This window comes from Bombus huntii, chromosome 1, assembly GCF_024542735.1.
Source record: "Bombus huntii isolate Logan2020A chromosome 1, iyBomHunt1.1, whole genome shotgun sequence".
Classification (NCBI taxonomy): domain Eukaryota; kingdom Metazoa; phylum Arthropoda; class Insecta; order Hymenoptera; family Apidae; genus Bombus; species Bombus huntii.
In genome coordinates, this window is record NC_066238.1 from 12,588,491 (window position 1) to 12,614,362 (window position 25,872).

Sequence of the window (25,872 nt, forward strand, 5' to 3'; positions counted from 1 at the left end):
AACGAGATCGTGTATACACCGAAGCGACGCGTATGGCGTGAGTAACCATTCACACGTGTTATTACTATAGCAATATATCCTTCATTCTTGGAATATTTTATTACCGTTTGAATGACGCGTGTACGAACGCATACACGTAAACGCCTGCACGATATCGTACGAGAGCGGTTTGAACGCGTTTCGTGCGACTCTTATTATTCGCTGATAATCCATTCAATATTTGCACCTATCTTAGCGAATACCTCTGTTAACCGCAACGCCTTGCATCACGAGAGCAATTCATTTAACCGCGTTACACGTCGTGTAGAATCTGTTTTACGGTAAAAGCTGAAACGCGGACGAGTAATTTGAAAATGTTTGCGTGTGAACTGTGCGCGTGGGTGTTGCATCATTTTCGGATGCATCGCTGCCAATCTCTCACTTTTCCCCACCTTGATATTCCTTATTCCTATCTATCTTCAGCTTTTTTCTCGTCTCTGTGATATTCCCTCTTTTACGTGCTGTTATCTTTTGCATACTCGTTACACGTATAGTATATGGTACATTGCCGGGGTAAAGGGATACGAGTGAAAACCAGACACAGAGAATAACAGCACGAATCACGGATATTTTTCCGTGCAGAAACGCACGATACGTTTGGACCATGTAAAGCTGTAGATCTTTATCGTTCTGTTTCTTTCGCGTCTCGAGTAACTTCCGATTGACGGTCGACTAAAATTCAACAACTTTGAACTACTGGAAAGAGAAACAAATCAGGGACACGTCAGAGTTTGCCGATGATACGCGGATAATACGCATTGTGCTCGAGAATAGAATAAAGATTGGGCGAGAGGGGAATTTTTGCCCCATGTCGCGACTTCGACGCTCGACAAAGGAAATTCTCTCGCGCCCAAGTTTCCCGATCGGAAAAAGAAAAGTGAAAAGGGGAGAGACGCGTGCGCGCGTTGATTCGCGACGAAAGAATTCGCGCAGAAAATACCGCGCGTTTGCCCGATGATTCGGAAAAATTCCAATAACGCGTTAGGGATCCTGACTCATGCGTCCCGAGCTCGTCAATCGAAGCGTTACGAGTGGAAACCAAAGAGCAAACGCGAAACGAGACCCTGTGACAACACGAACATTTTCCTTGTCCTTTCACGAACAGAATTTAAAACCGGAGCGTTTGCCTTGGATTCCTTCGTCGCGTTGGCTAGTTATCGCGTAGCTTTCGGTTGAATTTCAGAGCGCATGCCGGATTCGTTAACCAGTGCGGGCTGGCTTGAATCGTGGCCGCCGCTTGTGAATGAATTCGTTATCTGAGGAAACGGTCGTGGCTCGCCAAGCTGCGTGAATCGTATCGTGTAAAGTCAGCCTGGTTAGGAGCTCGGAAAACGCAATTGAGAATCGAGCCAAAATTACACGATACGTCGATATCGATTCGATAACAAACGTACATTGCGTTTCTAATGGATTTTAGATTCGTGCAGCTGCCACGAAATGGAGAGCGAAAAGAGTACGTCCGTCGTGTCGTCATAGCGAAAGGACAATGACGCGATTGTGAGAAAGCTATTTTTCAAGAGACAAGGAAAATGAATTCTATTTTTGTAGTATTTGTTATAAAGTAATAAGAGAAACGTTTGACGAGTCTTATACTCGATGTTTGAGAACAAAGCAATTCTTCCCATGTTTTAGATATTTCCAAGTTGCATCGGTGTCTAACTTTTTTTGTATCAAACAAGAAAACAAATCTCTTTCAAATCGATCCATACGATGAATTGTTATTATAATATGATAACAAAATGAAATATAGATATATAAATGAGAACTGAAGTAGTTCTAAACGTGAAATTTGAACAAAGACGTCCAGACAAAGTATGAAACGCTTGTAATTTTGCGTGCGCTAGTTGTACACGGGTTCAGTAGATATTTTGCGACCCCACGAAAGATGTTTTCGCGAGGAGCACGCGTGTGCGTGCGGAGCGTGCGCGCAGGCCACCGCTGCGTTACTTTACAGGCTGCTCTCTCTCGCGAGCTCGCGGTTCAATGTCGCCAGAAGCAGTCAACAACAATGTGTAACCGCTAAAAATACTCTCTCCCTTTCCTCTCTCGCTCTTTCTTTGCCGGGTGTCCCCGGCGTCCTCCGTTGCTTCTCCGTCCGTTCATGACTTTTCTTCGTCTGCTTGTGTTTCTTTCTTCGTGTCACTGAGAACCGAGAGTCCATCGCCACCATCGTGCCACCCCACTTTGAATAACCGCCGCGCGCAGTAATAGTTTCCTCTTGGGACTTCGCAGCAAGTTCAAGACCTCTTTCTCCTTGTTGTTCGCGTGTTCTCGCTCTTTCTCAAAGTCTTTCTCTCTTCTCGCCGGAAACGTTTTATTCATTCCGCTCCACATTTTCCTTTCCCCCCCCCCTTTTTCTTCTCCTCTTTTTATCGTTTTCATCGGAAACTACCGCGTTCTTACTGTTTACTAAGTTCTAGGATCTATTTGTTAATAATCAAGAGACATACAAGTATGTGGTTCCTCGAATCACAGAATGTTTGCGCGACAATAGGAAAGAGGTATATATCTGGCAGATAAGAAACGAACGTCAGCGCGACACTATCAATCCGTTTATACACTGCCGCTATAGTATGATTCACGAGAGTTCGCGAATGAAAATTCCACCTACGCGAGGCTCGTTCTATCGTCGTGCTCTAGACGCCTGCTATTATCGTCGATTGATAATAGCTCGCTCGAAAATTTGTGAATCATGTTGCTCTTTGGAAATGGCCCTCATCTTCGTCACCATTCATTAGAATGACAAGACTCTGAAGTGACGATTACGTCATCATACATAATCATCATCGTCCGCTATAGCGTACGACCTTATTGTACGCAAATCAGGGATATTGGTTTCCGTTTTCTCAGTCAACAGGCAACAAGGACGTAATACCGCGAATCGCTTGTTCATCGAGTCTATGAAATCGTTCTTACGAATATGATCGCGGTGGTGGAATCTCGAGAAAATTCGTGAGTCACTCGTACTGCCTACGTAGGAACCGGTTCTTTGCACTATGAGAAATTATGACTCGAATGCTTGTGCGACGAATACCGGACGATCTCGCACGAACTTTACCTTGATCCATTCAATGGGAATTTGATCGATCGTGAATTGCTCTATTTTAGCTTTTGTCAAACGACGATGCGTAGATCTGCAGCCAGCTTCGAAACAAAGACGCTTCTAATACTATCGTACCGAATATCGCGTTATTAATTCCGTGTTAAAGGTCAGGCAAGATTACATTCTCCTCTTTTTCCTCTCTTTCTGACTGACTTTCGCGCGGATCGCTCTGTTTCCGTTATAATTTTTCAAATGTGCAGTACTATCGATCGGTCGCGCTGGTATTCACGGTTCGTTAAAGGGAGAACTGGGAGTATCGTCAGACAATTTCTCAGCGATTATTGTAAGGAGTGCTTAAGCGAATCTCGAGGCAAAATCCAGTTGAATGAGAGCGCTGCCGGGTTGATCCGTGCCGACTACTCCTCTAAAGTCCCTCTCTCCCGTTCTCTGCTTCTCTCTCTTTGCAGCGTCGTCGAGGCAAGTAGCACGAGGTAACTCGTGGCAAGTTGGTCCGCCGGCTGGCTTAATTGCTAATTAATTCTAATTGATAATTCCCTCGATAGTGTTAGGGAAGTAATCTCAAAGCATGTTTACGCGAAAGTTCCGACGAGCAATCGTCGGATCCTCGTCTGACGTCTCAGACCTCGTTGATCCGCGCGTCGCTATCTCTCGTTCCACTGCTCATCTTCTTCTTTGAGCATCAGTTTTTCGACGACCCCGGGAAATTAACGGTTTAATTTTCCATATGATAACGCGCATACGTTCCGTGTATGTTATCTGGCAAAGATTTCACCGTCCTGTCGATCGATAAGAGATGTCGTAAACGAAAATTAAAAGTATATCATATTCAGACCTGGGAGGCGCAGTAAACAGGCAGGGACACGTTTACGCGATTTGTTCGTCGCATTGATAACGCGTCATACGTATCTGGTTTTATTGCTTCCTACTCGATGCCAATTTAACGTTCAATCGCGTAATGGACACAAAATTGCTATCTGTCACGCGAGTTTTAATACCACGATCAGACTCGTGCGGTTGATAGAAAATTTCCACCGAGACGATCTCAAAGAACTCTACTCGAAGAAGCCGATTCCTTTCGTCTATCGTTGGCGAAAAGAAACAACGTAATATTTTATGCAATGAGGATATAATAGCGCAGTTGCGTGTAGCTCGAAGTAAATATTTGTGCACCAGAGTACGTTCGAATCGTGGAAAACACGGAAGCGTCTCGAAAGTCGACAGCGATACGAACCTGATAGCGTCGTGGAATTAATTAACATGAAACGGTGCTTGTCACTCAAACGTTCATTATTATTTTCCATTGTCGTGGATACCGCGTTATATAGCGTTTGCGTGCACGATGCATCATCAATGAATCTCATTTTCTTCTTGTTTGCGCCTACCTTCGCCAACCTTCTTTCTCTCTGTCTCTCTCTCTGTCTCTCCCTCTCTTTCTCGTCACTGCGCGTTTGTTCAGGTTCAAAAGATAGTCGGTCGACAATCGGTAGCAACAACGCGTGACGTTCGGCAACACGTGAAGAAACTGCAACATAGACGTCACACGTGTCACGTGACTTATCTACGTAGAAACAAGATCCGAGGGACGTTCATCGACGACTACGACGACGACTACGACGACAACTACGACGACGACGACGACGACGACGACGAGAGCGAGAATAAACGCGGAGAAACGCAACAGGAAAATGATAGCCATGATACGCGCGCAGCTTTTCGTCTCTGAACTAAACGTCAGTGGCTCGTTATCGACGCACGTCATCGGTAGCCGATGATCGGTTGAAACGAGCACGACCAGATAAATCAATATGTCGGTGGAAAATTATTTCGTGATACGCGAACGTGGTCGGTCGATTCAAAAGTTTCGCCGAGGCGGAACGTCGACGTTTCGCTAATGAAATCGATCGTCGTGAATGAAATGCTGCATCGTCGCGACGTCAACCGCCACGTGACTCTTAAACATGTGCCCGTGTACGTTTCTCTGTGAGCGTCTGTTGTACGTGCATGCAGGTAAAGTACGTATATATGGATATATGTCGGGCCGTTCGAGGTCGTTCCTCGACAGTGTCGAACGATAACACAACAAAACGTTCGTCGAGTTTTCGTCTTTATGTCAGTCAGCCGGTGATACTCGATTCGCGTGGTTAGCGTTCCGCGAAAGTTTGCGTAATTACAGTTAAGATCGCGGAGGCGCCTTTTGTTGTTTGGCGAACAGTGATTACGATTAAAATAGGAAAATAGATGTGTATAGTAAGTGTCGGGCAACGCTGGCATGGAAACGGGAGATCGAGATAAAAAGGTGATACGGCAGAAATTAGAGCTCGAGTCGAAACGTAATCGGTTTCACGTAAGTGTATGGATTTGAGCGTGATCGCGATACATTATCGCGAGTTTCGCGATATATTGACAGTTCGGTGTCAGCGATGAAACAAAGGGACCGAAAACTGTATCGTCGACGACGTTACGCGAGTCGCGAGCGCGAGGCTCTTTGTCGTTCGCACGACGAGGAAGAAAGCTTTCAACGAGTCGCGTGTTCTCACAACTGCCAGTTCAAAGGCCACGAACAAATCTAATTGGCTGATACGAGTGTGTTGGTGCGGCAGTTTCTAGAAAACCGAATGTACCAAGCGGTACATATACGGCTGACGATGTTACACAGACGGCGGATTTCCGTGCAACGATGTACTTACACACAGCGGAAAGTATAGTGACGCGCGAAGACGTACACGCGGAACGAATCGTCGTCGTTGGCGCGCATCGTGTCCTACACAATCTCTCTGTGTGTCCCTGCGTTCAGACGCTTGGATTATAAGGAATGTCGACGAACGGTGCTATTTCTGCCGCGTCTCTATTCCGTAACAATCAGGGACGTACTGAGCGAAGGCGTTTCTCTACAATGTTCCCCTACGCTAAACCATATCTACGTATCTCGCGCGATTTATCCCGGTTTAATCGGGAGCATATCGTTTGTCGCTCGATGTTCGAGCTACTTTTAGAACGACCGTGCGCTATTCTTCGCCAGTTATTGTCTCTAATTGAGCCAATATCGCGCTACTCCGTTTTAAGACGTATAATGTCAGGCATATTTTCGGAAGATCGGTTATTGCTTCTTCCAGGCGTGAATTACAGATGACTGGGTTAATGAAACAGGTAGTAGTTTCGTAACATCGCGCGCATTTCATAGTTGAATCGTTAATGACAGCGTGGTACACGGCGTTCAGTATGCCGAGTATTCGAGCAGCGGAAACGAGAGGTCCACGCGTAACAACGTAACAGTACCGGCGGCATAGAAAATATGATTTTCCGCATAGCGTGGAATTCGTTGCACTCGTATCCGTTCCGTGGCACGCGTGCGCGCGCGCTCGTTTACCAACCGGGCCTGATTCACGAACGCTTGGCAATCGGAATCACATCGTTCGTTGTATACCGATGACCATCCAAGTGCATTAAAGTTCGCCGCGCGATAACGTAACAGAAGCAGCAGGGGCAATGAATTTTTCAAGAGGCCAAACGAGGCATATGCTCGTCTCACGTGACAGCCCATATCGGTAGAATCCCAGCGACCTGTGCTACATAATTTTCCGTGTACACGATACACGGACCGATGTTGTGTCACGTTACGCTGTTCTCGCTCCACCCCGTGCGTTCTCGTACGCACGCACGCACGCACGCACGCACACACATGCACAAATGTAGCGTGCGTGTAGCGTGCGTATACATTGGGCTTTTATCGCGCACGCATACACAGAAGCGGACCAGTACAGCGCCACCCCGAATACCGGATGTGACGACACTCGCGCACTTGGCCCGACGCACTCTTGAGATGTCTCCCTTCCTCCCTGCGCCTCTCTGCTCTATTTCTCTCTTTCTCTCCGTCTCTATCCCTCGATTTCTTCTTCCCTTGCCCGTCACCGCCGTTCCCCTCGCCCTTCCCCCTCCCCCTCTCTTCGCCGTGGCCGTACACTGCTCGGTACGCGAGACTCCCTGCTCCCCCAGTACCCCCACCGCACCCGTTGCCTCCCCTCCTTAACAGGGCGCTATTTACCCTCGCAGTTCCGGCGACGGCCGAGCGTGGCGCTGTTCGCTCTTGCGTCGCATCTTGTTCGGTGTGTTGTGTCGACGTGCACGGCGTCGGACTCACGCTAGCGCGCACAGTCCCACGCGGATCTTCGCGCGTGCCTGCTGCTGCGAGTGTCATCGCGAATCGCGGTGTTTATCCGATTTTACGATGTCTTTCTTCCGCCGCCAACTACGACGTCGACAACGACAACAAAATACCGATGTCGCAGCCACGTTCCTGATTTCACGCGTACGATCGTCGTACGACGCGCGGTCACGCAACGCCGTAATCCTCGGAGATGATGCCACCGCTGTCGCAGCGCGTGTGTCAACGAATCTCGCCGTCAAGAGGAAAAGGAAAAAAGACGAGACGGGAGAGCACGACGAACGAAGAGAGAGAAAACAACATACTCGCGGCCATTTTAACTGCGCCGTACGCTAACCCGGGCCACCCAGTGTGTAGTATACGAGAGCCAGAGAACCGCCGCCACCGCCGCCGCTCTCTCCTTAGGCTTAAACTGCGTCTCTCGCGTGTGCGCTTTGCTTCTGCGCACGCGAGTCAGTACATGTTTTCTCACACATACACGGACGACAGCTTCGCGACGCTCGTGCGTTACGCGCACTTTCTCGTACACGACCGAGTTGCTTGTCGCGTTCGGGACGTCTTTCGTCACGATCCAGAGCCGAGTCGCAGAAAATTGACAGTGACGGGGGACACGCACAGCGGAGGATCGTCGATACAGTGACACACCAGCGAGAGGCGACACGCGAACGGAACGTGTCCGCTCGACCGGTATGTTTGCTCGTTTCACGACCACGAGAGAAGCGCGCCAATCGACGATTCGGTGAGAATCGACAGTATTTTGTATGGTCGTATTGTATCTCGCATCGACGTATTGTGCGCGATGAACATGGAACGAACGCGATATCGCGGAATCCCCCGTGGGAATAAACGCGAGGACGATAACAAAGGAATGATCAATCGCAGTATACGAGGAAATTTGTTCAGCCGGTAACAAAGAATTTGACAGCGACCGGGGTTACCCTATGATAACCCGTGCGGAAGAATCGGGACGCGATGGAATAATTGGAAGTGCGCGAAGCCATCGAGGAAAGGAATACGTGTCGAGGTGAAGGATCGTCGTAAACAGACCGATCGAGAGATGACGAGAGACCGAGCGAAAGTACAGGCAGCATTCGTTACGGCGTGGCGGCCTCGTGAATTCCTGCCGCGGGACGACAACAATACAAAGGAGAAAAAGAACCAAAAACGTAAGTCATACGTATGGAAAGAGGTTAAAGACGCGCTAAAAGTGGGGATGAGGAAAGTTCGACGTCCGAGGGCAGTAGCGGGACACACAGAAAGAAAGAAAAGTTATCGTGTGCGCGACGTAGGTACGAATGAAGAACCGCGTGACTCGGAATCTGCGCAGTAAATCGCGTTCACGTGAACGCGGACCCGAAGGCGCCGCGAAATTCCCTGGCGCCCAACAACGCAACCATTCGTCACGAGGAGGTGGAAACCTTTGAAACTCGATCGTGTATCACGAATATAACCGACTGTTTCGTTCCTCTCGTTTCATACGTTTCTTCCTTTTGTTTACTCCGTTTTTTTTTTCCTGTACTCTTTGACTTTCGTCTTCCGATATATATACCTTGCTCTCGGTCTCGCTGGCTTATTCCATTCGTCTCTTAGTTTTCGTTCGTCGACCAAGCACCGAAGCCCCTTCTGCGAAAGACGTGGGCGACATGGTGGCTTACGTAATGCCCCGAGCGATAAGACGGATAACGCCGCGGCGGCTCCGAGCGCGCCACCGAAGCGGCGCCTCTATTTTCGAACGCGCGAGTCACACACTGGTTACCGCCTAACCGTACGCGTCGTGACACACCCGAAAAAGTCTTTGCAGGCTGATAAAAACGTCATTCTTGTCGCATCGTCCATGATCACCGTGTTTCATGCGTTACTGCTCTATTCGTGATACTTAAACACGCGTTTAATCAAGAACGCCAACTTGTTATTTTTTGATCTATCGAACCCATCGCAAATTATCGATGACGTTCCTAAGAAAATTCAATAGTCCGGCTCTATGAAAGCAGATTGGTGCTTATAAAAGGGCAAAGGGAACCATGTACGACGTTCGAAATTCTCTCCACGCGTCTGTAGCGTGCGTGGCACCGCCTACGGAGACCGTCTGCTCGAGTCGTCGCCTTCCGATCGATCGTCAACGGTTCACCAAGGTGAAACGATCCGAATGACGAGCGGTGAGAGTTCCTTTGATCGGTGACCCCTGATTCTTCAAGGATACGTCGTTACCGTGATATCAAGGTCATTTACTAAGATGGACAAAATCGTGTTCTTTCTTCCTACATATATACCCGTTCGTCTTTTGCTTTCGAGTTGTTCGAACGATCGAATTGGCAATAGAGAGAACTATATCACCAAGGTTGTGCCATCGAGGGCCACGTGGTACCGGACGTCCGAAATCTCCATAGCGCGAACCGTGATAACGTACAGAGAGTAACAACGTGACTCATCGGCCTACGTATGCGAAACTAAACCATCCTGCACGATATTAAAATGATGCAACGTTTTGCAATTCACGCGTTAGCTCGAACGGGACGCTCCGCTTCTCGTGCGTTATAGAAAGCTATCACAGACCGAGGCTTGGCTCTCGTGATGATTCCTGGCGTATATCTCGAAACCACCGTCCTCGTCCCCGACTGTATCGTTTTTATCTGAATTGGAGATTCGCGCGACTCTACACTCTGTGTCTTTCTCTCTGTGTGTATATATTTTACCGCGCATGTGTGTATGTATGTATCGCGTCAAAGGACGATCGAGGGGAAAATATTGGAGAATAGCTTACTGCCAAATTGATACAGCGTATTCCGAAGCTTAAACAGATGGAAAACGTTCGTATAAAGTTCATATCGTATGTAAATAATTTATTATAGAATTCATTACGCGACTTCTTTTGTCCCGCCGCTCTGTTGATAATAGAATTATTGCTTCAATATATTGCTATGGAAATAACAATTGCTTTCTTATTATTATTATTATTACTGGTTAATGGTTAAGAATTCTATTAATCGGTTAATCCGTTACTATTATCAGGCACCTACTTAGACGATGTACGAAAGTAAAAACTATCGTACAACATTACTCCATAGGTAACTCTAGATAAATTTCTAGCACAGGTTCATACAAAACTTTTCCATCTGTTTAACTTCTACAATGTATTGTAACAATTTCATGCCAACCTATTAAGACGCGTTATATATTAGCCGTTTGGAAATCGTATTGATCGAGCACACATAATTGGAAGGTACAGAAAAATCGTAAAAACTGTGTACTTTAAATTTATCTTGGAATTTATTGTTACCAGTGCCGATTCTCTTGCGACGAATAAACTTACGAAAGCGAGTCGGTTATTTCTCGTGAATCGAACGTTAATCGTGCGTTCGTATGAATGGAATTGCGAAATGGAAAGTGAAATTAATCGATTTGTCTACCGAGAGACTCGCGTATGCGCTCTTCGATCTGTGCAATCTATCGATAATAATCGATCGTAACGACGTAAAAAAAGGCTTGTTTTTCACCGAGACGCGGGCAAACGACGGCAATTGGCGTATCAAAAAGTTTGCTTCGCCAACGTTGGAAGAGGGGCGACGACCAGTGGTGGGGAGATCTCACTTCGCATGGTGGACGAGCAAGATGGCGGCCCGGGTTAGAGACACGTGAGAATCGCGTTGCCGCGTCACGGAGCCCCCCAAAAATACTCGCGTACGTATCGATATCGATACGAACGATTTCCCTTCGACCAACGTGAACCCATCGACCTCGTCTCCCGATCGATCGCCGACTACGAACTCGACTCGAGCTCTTTCAACCGAGGATTATGCATCGTCCGCGTTTTCTTCGGTCGTTTCAACCTTCTCATCCGACGACGTCGTGCGTGATTCAGGATTTGAAACGAATCCACGATACCAGAGACCTACGAGGTAAGCTAATTGATGATAGAATTTCTTTCTCGTCGCCGTGGAACCGTCGTCGATCATTTCGTGGAGATCTTTACCACTTGGACCTTTTGATTAACCGGCTTAATGGGGTCTGAGGCAGTTCGGTTATACGATGACTTGGGAAGAAATTGCCTAAACTGTATCTGTAGTTCCGTTCGATGAACTTGTAATTGTGCCATCTACTAATCTCGTCTTTTTCCTTTGAACGGTTATAGGTTGAGTGGTTTTGCTTTTAAATCGCGTCGATCTCGTATACAATGCAATTGACTTGTTAGATACAACATACGTTTTATAATTTTAACGCCAGGGACGTCGAGAGTATGCACGCGTACATCGAGAGAAACGTTGCGCAAGTAATTACTACGTAGAAAAAAGGTACGTGACCCGTTTCTCGAGCGTTAATTTATGAATGAATTTTTACCCGCCAGCTTTTTGTTTAAAGATATTTTAATTGGACGACGATTGATCGAGTTGTTGATATTCACGCTCTGAGATTCTACCTTTTTGTAAATTTAATTAATACATACGCTGGTGAAAGGATAGTAAACGACCCGGACGTTTATACGTATGAAACGAGGACTAACTTGGTGTCATTAAATTCTTCCAATGAGAAGTACTCCACTTAAAGGTCATTGTTCATACGAAAAAGTGTTTAGTTATGCTACGAACTCCCGTCGACGACCATTTGTCGGAGGAAAGAAGAAACTAGGTAATATCGGTCGGCGAAGCAATAACGCGTTGCCTAGTTCCATATGCAATGTCTAAGAAACAGCTTCTAGTACTCGTAATTACCAGTTTACCACTTGGCCGTTCCGTTGCAAGTATTTGCATTTTCCTGTAATTAGAACTCTCATCCCGGTAGTATGTTGCTTGCCATCAGTTAAAGTGGTAAACGAATGTCAGTGTCCGCTGCATCCGTTTCCTTCCGCAAGGGATTCTTCCTGTCTATAAATCGCATTTTATCTGCGTTCGCTCTTCCCTTTTCCTAAAACGGTTCGCTCGATCATCGTTTACTTTTTCGCTGTCCTTTTTAACGTATTAATTTCTTTTTTCCCTTCTACCGTCACGAACGCTCGCGCAAATAAAATTACGGGCATTCGTTATGGGGCAGCGTGTCTGGTATTCACGGTTCGACCTGTCGCGACCAGTCGAGGGTTTCAAGGAAACTGGTACAACTACTTTATCGGCCGAGGAAGATCGACGCAACTGCCTGCACTGATTTTCATTTCAATGCGTGGCAAGATTGTTTGTTCGGGACGTTGAAGAACGCGTCGACGGAAAGTTAAAGATACCTGGGCCGGTCGTGCTCGAACCAACCTGTCTGCGAACTTTCTAACAAGGGAAGGGGGTCATCGCACCTTTTCTCCTCCTCTTCTCCTTCTTTATCCGTTTCTCAAATTTTGTTCGCTTTCTTTCTCAAACGTTTCAACGTTTCACGCGAAAAAGCATCGACAGAGATGATGCACGACGGTTGGTGAAAGCGTGTCGACGGTGGATGCAAAAATGGGTAACGATATTACGTGCTTAAGGGCGAATGCAGAAGGGGTGTGCCCGAGAGCGATGGCTGTCGGAAGCTGTAATGGAGATTGATGGCTGCCGCCGCGGAAAAGTCGATGTTGCGAAAGTAAATTAGTACGCGAAAAGCTAGATCGAGCCTAAAATATTGAAATCTGTGATAGAATAGTTATCGTGTCTCCTTCTTTGTCCTGGTCTCTCTCTCTCTCTCTCTCTCTCTCTCTCTATCTCGTTCGTTCGTTCGCTCTCTCTCTCTCTCTCTCTCTCTCGCTCTCGCTCTCGCGTCCCCATTCTAATTCGGCTGGCGACGTCCGCTCCGTTATCGAACCCTCGGGTTTGTACGAAACAATCCCAGCTTCTACGTCGATAACGCGTTTCGAATTGCGGACCGAAACAATCGAGGTACTCGTCGTGAACCGGGGGAAGAACGAACAGGAGCGTTTAACTAATTGACGAGAGAATTCGGTAGGTACTTACTGCTATGGATACACGCAGAGATTTCTCTTTACACGTCGGTAGATACGTGCGGTCACGATTTTGATAAAATGTTTTGATAAAAGTGAAATCACGCGGATGATTGAAAAGGTACATTCTTCCGTCGCGCGTTATATCGCTTGACAAAGAAATTACAATAATTTGTGTCCGAGGAAACGCTAAATGTCGATAATGGCGAGCGTTAATAGCTATCGGTGGCGATAAACAACAAAGGCTGAAAGCGACAAACAGGCTAAAAGCGTGCAAGGTGTGGAACGCAGTCAGGTGGGCGAATCGCATTTGGCTGCTACCATAATTGTACTTTCACGTTGCGCCATTGTTTTGTGCGGTCGCGTGGGCAGCTTCTCTGTACGCGAGCATGCGTTAAGGGTTGATTTTTCCACGAGTTGTTGTCAAGTGATACGCCGTACAGGCACTTTATTTCGTGACAAACGTCATCTAGTTCGACGCTGAGAAAGAGAGAGAGAGAGAAATAAAACACAAGGTAGAGATACAAAAAGGAAAATGAGAATCAAGATGGCACGTACGAAGAATTTTTCGCGCGAGACCTCCACCACTTGAGACAATTATTCTCGTCTTGTGAATAAAATCGAGAATGAAATAAAGAAAAAAATCGTATTTCGAAGCGGCGTGCCAACAAAACGCCTACATGACGCAGGTAAAACGGAGCGTACTCGTTTATGGCTCACGTGTCTCGATCTTAATGAGGCTGCTTTGCGTTTCTTCGCGGTTGAAACACGCGTGTACGCGTCCCACTCCTTCCGCGTGTAGGCGCCGCGGATCTTTCATCGGCTCGTTACGATTTATAATTTGTCAGAAACGGCGATACGATCGCTCGGTCATCGAACCGTTTAAGGGATCCGCACGAACGCTAATAAATAAATCGTGGCACCTCAATGGCGACCGGAGTTTCCATCGTATATCAAGATCGCGTCACTACGAGGATTTTTCGATGATTCATCGGTTCCCCGAGAACCAATCATCTACGATCTACAAATTACCATCATTTTCTCGTATCTTCTTATTTGTTTCTTCAAATTACCGCGTGGATGGCGCGTTATCGGTGTCTGGAGGCAGCTTGTTCCTCGTTTCACAGGCACGATTAGCAGCAAAGTAAATATTGTCGGCGGCAGCTACGTTTCCTCGCGTCTTTGTCGTCGATGTCGGCGCAGAGACACAGTAAGTTCGAAGGAAACCCAACGAGGGTGCAGGTGGCTCGTATGTCAAGAAGATGAAGTCTCTCGTCTTGGAACAATGGGCTATGACGTGCGCGCCAGGAAGCATACATGTCTTGCTTCCGGTGACTCGCCGTCTAATTGATTCTCAACCCTCTTGTTCGGTTAACGTCGTCTATCGAGTCTCGAGCTTTGCCGCCGCGTTCTCTTGGCCCCGTCGTCTTTGTGCGTCGACGTCGTGTTACGTCGGCATCTAGGTGAGGACACAACGGCGAACTGCGGCGCCGCCTCGCACACGCGTTCACCCGCCGCCCGTGTGTGTCGTTTTCGTTCGACGTCGACCAAACGATCCACGAAAAGTCGTAAAACACAGGTACTCTCTTCGCAGGCAAATTCTAATGCAGATATAGAGAACCGAGAGGGGGAGAAGAAACCCCGGACCTTCCTCCTTTCACGACCGATTTAAGATACGCCGACGTTTCGTAGCGCCGGTGACGACGTTTTCTTTGAACTTGGACCGCCCGTGAAATATTCACCTTCGGTGTAATATTCAACGGCGCGTCGTAAATTTCGCGTGCGCCGCCGCAAAAATTGGCCGACACAACCAGCGTCCTTGCACGAAGTCCTTGTGCTCGCTCGTTCTAAAAGCGACCCCGTGCGTCGTTCGTGCCTCCTAAAAGGAAAGAGCACGAAAAAAAGGAGGAATACCGATCGGAAAGGTCACATCGTCTCGTTATTGCGGCGAATTAATCTTCGACCGAAATAGCGTACCATTCCACGATTACGCCATTCCAGTTTCGCTTCTAAATATACGTTTTACATCGTTCCCCGGTTACAGTCGCCGATAATTCTCAGAAAACTACATTCTCGCAGAAAACTGAATTATTATTCGAATTATCGAGCTACAAACGTGTACCTATAACGCAATCATCCACATCCGATTCATTCGGTGTATCTACCACCGAAAGAGTTGCTCCAACGAAACTTCAAATTACGTCGTCATTGTACATTTCAAATTTTTCGACATCCCAAATTCGTTGCGCAAACATCTAGAAAATGAAGCGACAAGGATGAAGAACGCAAGGATATGAGAAATTTGACCGATAAGCACGAGTCGGAGACAAACTAACGGGGTAGGCGTGTACAGGCGATCACAGAGTCTGCCGGCAGACTCACGGGGGTTTGTTTTGGTGTGCGACTATCGAAAAGAGTGCGTGGTCCGCTCCCGCAGTCCGTGCCAGGCACGCAACTGCACGCACATACAGTATCATGTCCGCGCGACCGGCTACACACGCGTGGATGCAAAATGCGATGCGTGCACGCAGCCCGCCTCCATGGCCTGTACGAAAGATAGAGTACCGATAGCGGCGATTCGCCATGGCCAGCCGTGATTTAGGGGTCGCTATGGCGCCGCAATTCAGAAACAAGGGTTCGTTGAACCCGTTCGCAACCCTCGCCCGCGATCGTTACTCTAAAAGCTCTGTCAGCGTGATTACGAAAATGTAGGATGGTGTGCAGGGTGGGGCGTGCGAGATCGAGTTTTTCTTTCTCGTGTCGACGACTTTTCACTCGAAGATTCATGACGATCGCATCGCGAGAATGCAGTCGCGATCTGCATACAGAGACGAGAGAATTTTGTACGAGCGTTTCAGTAACGTTAGATTATGCGAAGATGTGCACAAAAAAGTGGTCGTGCTTAGGATAGGTAAAAATTGTCGAAAAATTACATATACCTGTATTGTGAGAAGCTGAAAAGATTTGTAAATTTTTTCTTCAATGATTCGCTACGATCGAAATTACTTGCGAGATCGAAATGGATCGAACGAAATCCGGTAGTCGTGTAGACGAATGGATCAAGCAGAGTCTCTTCTCTGCCATCCAATCGCTAGTCTTCTCTCGATTTCTTTACATCTCTGCACGCATCTCTCTAGGCGCGTGTGAAAATAAAACGTGCTCGAAATAAATTTGTTACGAATTCGAAAAAGTTGGGAAAGCGCGTAAGAAAGAGTCGCTCGTCTACATTGAACCTTTACCGAACGAAATCTTTAACAGACGCGTTGCTCATGGCGGAGGAACGATGGTTCCGATTGAAATCACCAGCTCGAAAAATTTATACGATAAACGCGCCGCGATGTGCGTAACGGACAGCGCGGCGGGTCGCCGTCAAGTGGCAGATTGTAAACATCCGGTAGCCGATGCAAATCCGCCTGCAGTGTGACGACTGTAGGCGAAACAGCTCTACAGAGAGAGAGAAAACAGCATACCGTATACGTCATTGTCCGATTGCGTGCGACTATGTATTCAGGTTCTGTTGCGATCCTCCGATTCATACGGAATACGCTGGCAGCGCATTTTCCCCGGCAAAGACTGAGATACATCTACGTCTTCTACGACGGCTTCTTTTGTACCAAGTTATTTTAAGAGCGCAGAATTTTGCACGCTCGCTCGAGTATGGCAACCGCGTCCGCGGATAAAGACAAATAAGGGAAACAGCTCGTACCGCGCTTAGAGATTCGTTAGAGCTACAACTTTATTCGACGAGTCTTCTTCGAGATCGTTTCATCGAATGATCTTTCTGTTATTATAAGTACCTACTCTTTGTTAGAGATATACACAGTTGCACGATCGACTAGCCAGCCAGTAGTCGCGCCCGAGTAAATGGAATGAACGATGGCGCCGTAAACTCGTTGAGAAACTGGACGATTCTACGAAATCTGGTCGAAAATATCTGCTCGGCTGACTAGACGATATTATAAAGCCTGGCGTTTCCTCGTTGCTGTCTTTGGTTTTTCATCTTGTCATATAGTTGCTTTACTTTATCGGGTTTACTCGGTTTGCTTTTTGACTTTTCCAACGTTTCAGTTGGTACGTCGATTTTATAGAAAAATTCGCCTATCGATAGTGTATCATATCCTAGCCTGATACAAGTGAGGATTGTTGAAAGGAAAATTAGATAAATATTTTTCTATTAACCCCGACAAAAATGATCTCGATGGTATCTTTGGCCAACTGTATTTCGTAATTTACAAACGTTAGACGTTGTTAGCCGGTTTTAGAATGTAGATTAAATATGAAACCGAACGGCAAGATGGCGTGGAGAAACAACACGTACCTACTTCTCGTCATACTCCACAAATAATCGACACAAATCACTCTGTCCTTGGCACGGTTATCTACGATATTTCGTACTGGTTTTCCGTTTCTCCATTAGAAACAACGTGGTATTTACGAAAGGAAGTCGGCAAGAAGGCCGTAAACTCGGTTTCCAGGCTGCAGCGCGTGTTCGTGCGTTCATAACGTCTGCGTATCAATGGCGGCTCTGACTTTACCGTTTACCTTACCGACCGTTCCTCCTCCTCGCACTTTAACGACTCTCTACGGTTCTCGAAATTATTTTCTTCTGCCGTGTCGGTGCCAAAACGAAACCAAACGAAACGAAACACGACGTTGAACGATTACACGCGAGATATCGAGAAATTGGGATACACGTATACCGTCGATCGGACAGCTCTCGAAGGAGAAACACGAACCGTCCCGTGAAATGTCGCGTGTTCTTGCCTCGACAGTCGGATGCCACCTTAATCGATCGCGTTCGCAGAGACGCTTTCAGCGCATAATGAGAAAGCTGCCGGCGTGGATGCGCCATTGATTTTCAACCGGAAACTAACTTCCACGGGTAGAAGCAACAAGTAATTACTTTAAAGAAATTGAATTACACGGACTATATAGTGCGAAGCGCGCGCGTCTCCTCGCGTAAGTACACTCACTGTAATCGAATCACCGAACATTTTCATGTAATCAAGATTGTTTGCGCCGCGGCTGTTTCCCGTGGAAATTTTTTCTTCTCTCTCCCTCTCTCTCTTTCTCTCTCTTTCTCTTTCTCTCCCCTTGTCCCACTTCGTTCTTAGTATTTCACAGAGTTTTTCCAGTTCGCGACCGCGAGAAAGGGAACGTTGATTATCGGCTCTCTCTCTCTCTCTCGCTCTCTCTCTCCTTCCCTCTCCCCCCTCCTCTTCTCCCTCTCCCTCTCCGTACTACGACATCGTACGGAGAAAATGAGGACCTCTCGCGGTGCCACGGCATTCATACCCTATCGGGGACGTGAGAGGGTAAAAGACGGTTTTCACAGGCCCGAAAGACGATCGTTCGTAATGTTGTTCCCCGAATGCACACGGAACCCCTTACCCACCTTCTACCCTTTGAACTTTTGAGAGACCACTCGACACTTGGAAAGATGCCTCTAAGCGTTCAATGAGGCCAATACCACGAGGGTGCGGCTCTTAACAAGGTTATGGGACTCTCCTCTCCTCTTCTCTCTCTTCCTTACTCTTAGTCTCTTTCCTCCCATTTCTCCTTCTAACATTCCCTTTAGTTGGCTGCATTTACACCATGCTTCTCTCTAACTCTCTTCTCTCTCTCTCTCTCTCTCTCTCTCTCTCTCTGCTCGTACCTCGCGCAACGGTATAGCAGCATTCGGGCGTGAGACACTCTTTCCTCTGTCTCAGTAAGGGGTGGTTGATTTGGGCGCGAAATTGCCCGACAAAATCAAATTTCATTTCGCCGAGGGCGTGTCTGGACAATCGAGCAGCCAAGTGGCCAGCGGCCAATCTGACTATCTCGTCAACCAATTTTGTCGGTGATTACTTTACTCCTCGTTGCTCATGTCCGATGACGAGCGAAGCGCGGCTTTCGACGCCGCGCGCGTTTTCCGAGCGGTCTTCGCGCTCCTGCTCGACCTTGCTTCATGATTTAAAGTCGTTTTACGAAAATTCGTTCCGTCCGACTATATTTCTCATTCTCCTTTCTGCTCCCTCTCTCTCTCTCTCTCTCTCTCTTTCTCTCTCACACCCCCCGAGTAGTCGGTCGTCTTACCCGTTTCGTCGTTTATAATACAATAATCGCAGGTTGCCACGTCGAGACAAGAAACGTTTCTCTCTTTCTTTCCGCAGCCAGCCGTTTCTGTTTCTCTCGCGGAATACCTGTCATCGCCACGCTTGTAATTTAAATTCTCTTTCGCGAAATTCATTTTTTCCCTTTGCCCCGCCGGATTCTAATTACGCGACGATGCCCTGAGAAGCGTATCCGCGGAAAGACATCTGTTACCCCCGAGTTTCTTTAATATCCGATTATATCGTTCCCGGATGGAAAGCTCCGAGAGGAAGAAACAATTACACGTACACGCACGCGTATCTTTTCTTCACCGCAATGAGGCTGGTTACAAAAGGGAGGGAACTCGATAAACTGGATGCTCGTCGACGAATACGATATTCGTAATTAAAATAACTCGTTCGCTCGTTCTCGCTCGTTATAGTCTTGCCAAGCTTCGCGAGCTTCTTATTCCCCTTCGTGGAACCACGTACTCGCGACTCTGCCGCGTTTCACCGGAACGTGTAATCACGCGCTGGCGCGCACGCGTGAAACGATCGGGCAAATTTTCTTCGCTCCGGCCTCAAGGTAAAGCGCAAAAATTTTCTCGTCTCGCTCGCGGTTTGCCACACATGTGTGAATGTGCTCCGGGGTAGCTTCCCACGCGGCACCTGCGGAGACGAAAGCTCCGCTTATCGTGGAAAAAATCTAAGAATCTACGAAAAACGCAGTGGGAGACGCGCGTGTTCGTGTTTGCCCGTCCTTTTTTCAACTGGTGTGTGCCTTTTATGTGTATATATCCGTGTTTGTATATTATGCTCGTTTCTGACTGTATACAAGAATTATTCTAGTGGATAGTACGCGTGTGCGTGCAACGAAGATCAGGTCCAAGTTTATAAGGGTTCCTGGAAGGGCGGCGACCTCCCTTGGGCCTCTTTCATCTGGACCGCGTCCTTCTCACTGTATCCCCCTTTGCCCCTTCTATCTCCTATTTTCTCTCTCTTTCCGTCCTTCCAAACGTACCCTCTCTTTTTCTCCTCCCCGTTTTTTCTCTACTCCTCTTCCCTCGTTCGTCGAGTTTCTTTTCTCACCTTTCCAGCTGAAATCCCATATCTAGCTAGCAGGCAGAGAGATACGCTCTTGTAAGTGGTCCGAATCGGACGAATTCACTTGATTCCGCGGTCTAAGCCTCCCCCGTACGTTATCGTTTTCGCGCGCGAACGATACGCGCGTTGTGTTCGTTGGTATCGATCGTTTCGATTCTGTTTGTTTTCTTTTTTTTCTTTGAGCATACGTATATGAACTAAGCAACTATTCCTATATTTCTTTGAATAATTGTCTTATTTTCTAGTAAGAATATCACAAAACTCGTTAATCTCCCGATCTTTCGTTAAAGTTTATGCAAAAATTTGAAATATCACAGCTCCGAACATAGTCGTGGTATTTTGATTGCACGGGAATATAGGTGAAAATGCGAAATGAATGAAACAAATCACGGGTCCTTCGGTTTAGAGCGTAAAAGTTGATCGGCTAGGAGCTACTGTCGAACATGGCTCGTCTATTCGTTGGACGCGGCTGTCAGTTGGAGCCTTAACGAGATTAATTAACACGCCGAACCGTAGCGGCGCGACCTGCGAGGCGTCCGACTCGAAACCGGTACAGAAGCGCGAATCCCGCCTTCGCTTCGTACAAAATAATCGAGTTTCACGAGACACCAGGCAGAGAGAAAGAGAGAGATAGAGAAAGAGTAGAAAAAGAGAAGAAAGAGGAACGTGTGCTCTCTATGGCTTTCCGGCCTCGGGCCCCCGCGTTTCATTTGCTCGTGTCAGTCTCAAATTTCCACGTTCGACGCGTACCTACCTGGTACTTGTGCCCATCTCCTCGTTTACGTCGTTCCGTACCTGTGCCCGGTTCTCCGATTCTTTTCGGCTTCTACCTGTGCAACCGTCCACAGGACGCCCGTGAAGGGATGCAAAATCGTTAATGTACGGCTCGAATGAAGGATAATCTCCTGGAATAACTTCATCGTGCTCTCGAGTAGCCGAGTATTTTATAAAAATGTAATAGAATGAACTTGCTTTTTCAATATTCCGCTCTTTTTGTGGGTCTAATATTTTTTCACACGAGAAGAGTTTGATGATTTCTATTCGAAATTAATACTTTCATACTTGTCTTAGGCTTTTATAAAATTAAGGAAATTGAGGAAAATTTTCGATAGGAATACAAAATGTACTGAACGACATTTCGATCTTGTCCATGGAGGTTTAATGTTTTAGTATCTTGGAAACGTTTTATAAGGCGAACGTCGCTGATCCTTTGCCATAGGGAATTTGGAAATAAACAAAATTGGCAGTAATTTATGACTTATTAATCGTATCGACCTATTTTTAATCGCAGCCTGTTCAACGCAATTACGCGGTTCATCGACCAAATAAATTATAGTATACGCTGGAATATATATGTGTACGGTTCGTCTATCGTTAGGACAACGATTGACCTTTTGCGGTTGAATCGCGCTGTCCAACCAGATATTGGTGATATCAAACGCTGGGATCCAACTGTGCCCGCAAGGCATATCGAAATTTAGGCTAGCGTTCTCTATAAATTTCGCTGCGTCCTGTAACTGAAACGCGTATCGACAGATAGGATACTATAGGTATTTATGTCATCACACTTTGTCTTTTTTAATATTTTGTCCTGCGCGATTAAAAAGATCGCTTTATCAACTGTTGGTCGCACAACTATCGATATGTTGTATAATTTATAGTATGCTATGTGTAGTACACTGCAACCGAGTAACCCGTTACTTTGCGCTTCGACATATTACGCTTCGTACTTAGGTACGTAACTACGATAAAATTGAAATTTAGAGAAAAAGATTGCAAATGGTAAATAAAAATTGGACAGTGCATCTATCGTGCATTTCGAGCGTCGTGCATCGCGTCTAAATTATTATCGCGAAATCGAAATATCAAGCTTCGAGTTACAAATTTAAACTCAAAGTACGAAGCTAATACTCTTATGGTAGCTGTATCTCGTAATAGCTTATAATTGCACTCAATAATAATCGTTCTCTCTGATTTCAGGTAAGTCCAGTTAAGCTCTATCCACGCTGCACGCGATTTCACCATTTCCGGTAAGTGTTCTTACCGACCGCTTCATTTGCAAACGCTTTTACCACCTAACTAGCAAAGAAAAACTAGAGAAAAAACGAAAAAAGCAGAGCGAGAAAAAAGAAAAAAACGTAAAAAAAGGAAGCAACACTGGTCGGTAGAAAAGCGGTATGCGCGGTGCGCGCGCCTGTGACGCAAAGCGTGACACATTCTTTCCCTCTCTTTTCCTCCTGGCAGCGTATACACGCCGGTGTCGTGGTTTCACGATTTCTTCGACATTCTTTGGCAGAGTAGTCGCGTATGTAGATCAGCGTCTCGGGTCAGTCGGGCCGTTGCGGTCTTTCTCTCTCGGTGTCGCGACGTTCGCCGGACAAGGAAGCGATGCGAATACACGGATCTCTTTCTCGGGAGAAGCCTACGACGCAGTTGCTCCCGCGGTAGGTACGCGCAACTGCGTCGTCGTTCGAATAAGGATCGTAGGAAGAAGAAGGGGGAGGGAGAGAGTGCGAGCGTCGCGAGAGCGCGTTTTCAAGAACGACAGAGATAGAGAAAGGGAAAGAGATTAGTGTGCGCGCGTATGTGTGTATGTGTGCGTGTTGCTTGGAGAGAAAGAAAGAGGTCGAGAGAAAGATAGGGCGAACTGTGTGCGGAGAAGGCGATGTGGATTGAACGGGGAGAAGGAGAGAGAGAGAGAGAGAACGAGAGAGAAAGAGTGAGAGAGAATGAGAGAGAGAGAGAGAGAGAGAGAGAACGAGAGAAAAAGAGAGGAGTGTACGCTGTGAAGTTACGGGCCGGTCACGTGGTCCCACGTTCGTCTCGCGTACCTTCTTAGTGTGGCCCTGCTTCGGACACGCTCGCGTACCTACGTGTGTACGTACGTAGATGGTGCGTGGATGTGTTGGCGTTTGGAGGGGGCGGGAGAGCCCGAAGGGAGGGGTGGTATGCGGGAAACGTTTTCCTCGGTTCCCACGGCGCGACGCCTCCCCCTTTGCTCCTCGCTTCTCGCCCTTCTGTTGCCCTCTGTCGGGCATACAGGCGCGCGTGCGGCCTCGTACACCTAATACCCCAGCGTGCTCACACATATACCCGTTCCAGCGAGGATCACGAGTGTACATACACTGTACACGCGCTATCCCACCACCGAAAAACTGTAGCTGTCGCGGGGGGGTGGGGAGGGCAGCGACGCCACTGGACCGCCTGAGATGCTGCGAGACTCGACAGCGCGCGATCTCTGGCCGCCCGTACCCATCCGAAGACGAAGAGGGCGGCGTACTTCTTTCTAAGCGTGTGTGCGTGCGTTGCGTAGCGAACGTTAGGACCTACGAGTGGGTGTACGTCGCGACGTGCGTGCGTGTACGTTGCGTCGTCGAACCGCTGATTGCCAGGGGAAAGGGAGAAAAACGACGCTTCCTCTTTTCTCTTTTTGCAGAGACGCGCGACACCGGGATTTTGGAATCTGTCAAAGGAGCGGTGTGTGTTCCATCGAACAGAAGGAAAAAGGTAGTCTCGATACTGCGATGGATTTTTTTTTGTGAATTTCAGCGTCGTTCGATGCACCGTGGTTGTTCGTGGTGTCGCGAGTCGATTTAGCGTCTGATGCAGCCTTCGTGGTTTTCGCTTAAATCGCGTCCAACATCCGTTAATTGACTTCGCTCGAAACGGAACGCACGAAACTCTGCTAAGATGGGTAGAAACGTTGATCCGAGAATTCGCCGGCAGATCGTATTTTTTCCCCTCGTAACGGGCTCCAATTTCAGAGGAATGCGCTCGCTCGCGAGACCTTCCGAGATAAGACAGAAGGAAGAAACTCTGGCCGAGAGACTTGACTTTCGCACACCGGTCGCGGCATACCAATGGATCGTCCGATTTGCATCCTACCGATGCAACAATTGCCAAATTACAAGCGTTTCTGTATGGGAAGAAAGTCGCGATTCTCGGTGATACGTTGACCCTTCGGACGTTCTGTCAACGCGATCGCGAGCGTGCGAGTCAGGTCGTAGTTAGTGGATGGCCACGTGGTTCGAATACCGGGGCTGCAGTCCCTGCGATTGCTTCGCCGGTCGGTATTCGAGATTCGTACTCGAGCGCGTCCAGTGTGCCCACGATGATTCCAAGTCAGGCATTTCCCTCCCTGTTTCGTTCGTTCCTCCTCCTCTCGCGGCCCTTGGCCTCCGCGCTGCCTCTTGAAACCGCTGCCACATCGCATTGACGACATTCTCTCACGTGCCGGCCACTCGTGTCGCGTCCGTCGTTCCTGGTAACAAGAGAGGAAAGATCAGGGAAGAAGGCGGGAAAAATTCCACCGCGTGCTCCTTCTGTGTTTCCAGCTAGTTGAACGAAAATAATTCGCCACGTAAACCGAGAGTAAACCGGGTGAAACTAGAAGGACGTGTTTCGAAATTTTCAAACGTTAGCTAGCTACGTAGAGATACATGCAAACCTTTGTTACGATTTACCCATCGAAAAGTCCTAGCACGATAACGAACAACGTAACCGATCTATCGGTCGATCGAAGAGCGTGTGCCAAGGGACGGTGATCCCTCAAGTTCCACGAACGGAGCACCTTTCCGGACGTTCCACGCGGGACGTGGAACTCCGCGATGGAATTTCGAGGAACCTCGGAACGAGAAAAGGAGGAGAGAGAAGGATAGAAGTGCGGTAGGTGGTGGGACGGTGGTTGTCGTTTGGTTCCTGGTGTTCTTACTGCATAGCCGGGTGCTCGGGTACCTACCTACTCACTCCCTCGTACCAAAAGGGCAGCACACCTTGGCTGGCCATTGGCTCTCCTCCGTCCTCTTCTCTCGTCCGAGAGAGAACGTCACGACCTCTCTGTCTTTCCCATCGTCGAGGTTCTCCTGTGTTCCACATAAATACACAAATACCCTGGCATAGCCGACTGGCGCGTATATACCGGGACCACGGCCGCATTCCACGACCCCCGCCCTTTCCCTCTCACCTCTGCCTCCGCCTTCCCTCTTTTTCCCTCTCCCACCTTCGTCTCTCTACCCTTGTGTGCCGTCACCACTACTACCACCGACAGCAACAGCAGCATCACTAACATCACTAGCACCACCATTGCCGCCACCACCACCGTTACCACCACCATCATCACCACCACCTCCTCCACCACCACCACCACCACCACCACTACCACCGTAACCACCACCAGCGTTGATCGTCACTATCGCGCCACCAGGGCCCATCTTTGGAGCCCTTTACCTCTCCCGGGACCGAGAAAGAGTCTCTCCCACCTTTCAACCGCGTGCACTGCCTCCTCTCCTCGTGCTCCTCACCCTCTGCGCGCTACCTTCTCGCCCTTTTCACTCGCTCGGCCGTTCGCTTGGTCGCTCGGTTGGACGCGAGCGCGGCGCCACCGAATGCCTTCGTAGTTGCTTCTCTTCTCGCCCGACTCCTCGCCCTTACCGAGGGCTCTCCCTTCTCTATACACCTTCGTTCTTCTTCGTCCTCTTCGTCTTCTTCTTACGATTCTTCGCCTCACCCTGTTATTCGTCTTCTTTCCTCTCCCGCG

General features: G+C 47.9%; 1 protein-coding gene across 5 annotated transcripts in view; it reads left to right on the top strand.

Moving 5' to 3' along the window:
• LOC126863571 (serine/threonine-protein phosphatase 4 regulatory subunit 1-like) overlaps window positions 1-25,872 on the top strand; it is a 148,980-nt gene that overhangs the window by 43,767 nt on the left and 79,341 nt on the right. The window contains exons 1-2 of one of the 5 annotated variants that reach the window (XM_050613875.1): window positions 8,295-8,431; window positions 10,747-11,161. The exons of 3 other annotated variants lie outside the window; for them this stretch is intronic. Coding sequence is in view for 1 of the 2 variants with exons in the window: in XM_050613840.1 (XP_050469797.1) it covers window positions 8,323-8,431 (109 nt within the window). In the remaining variant the exon portion in view is untranslated. Of the gene's footprint in view, window positions 1-7,251; window positions 8,432-10,746; window positions 11,162-25,872 lie in introns of those variants that run through there. One more of the 5 variants, XM_050613840.1, reaches the window with a different exon arrangement.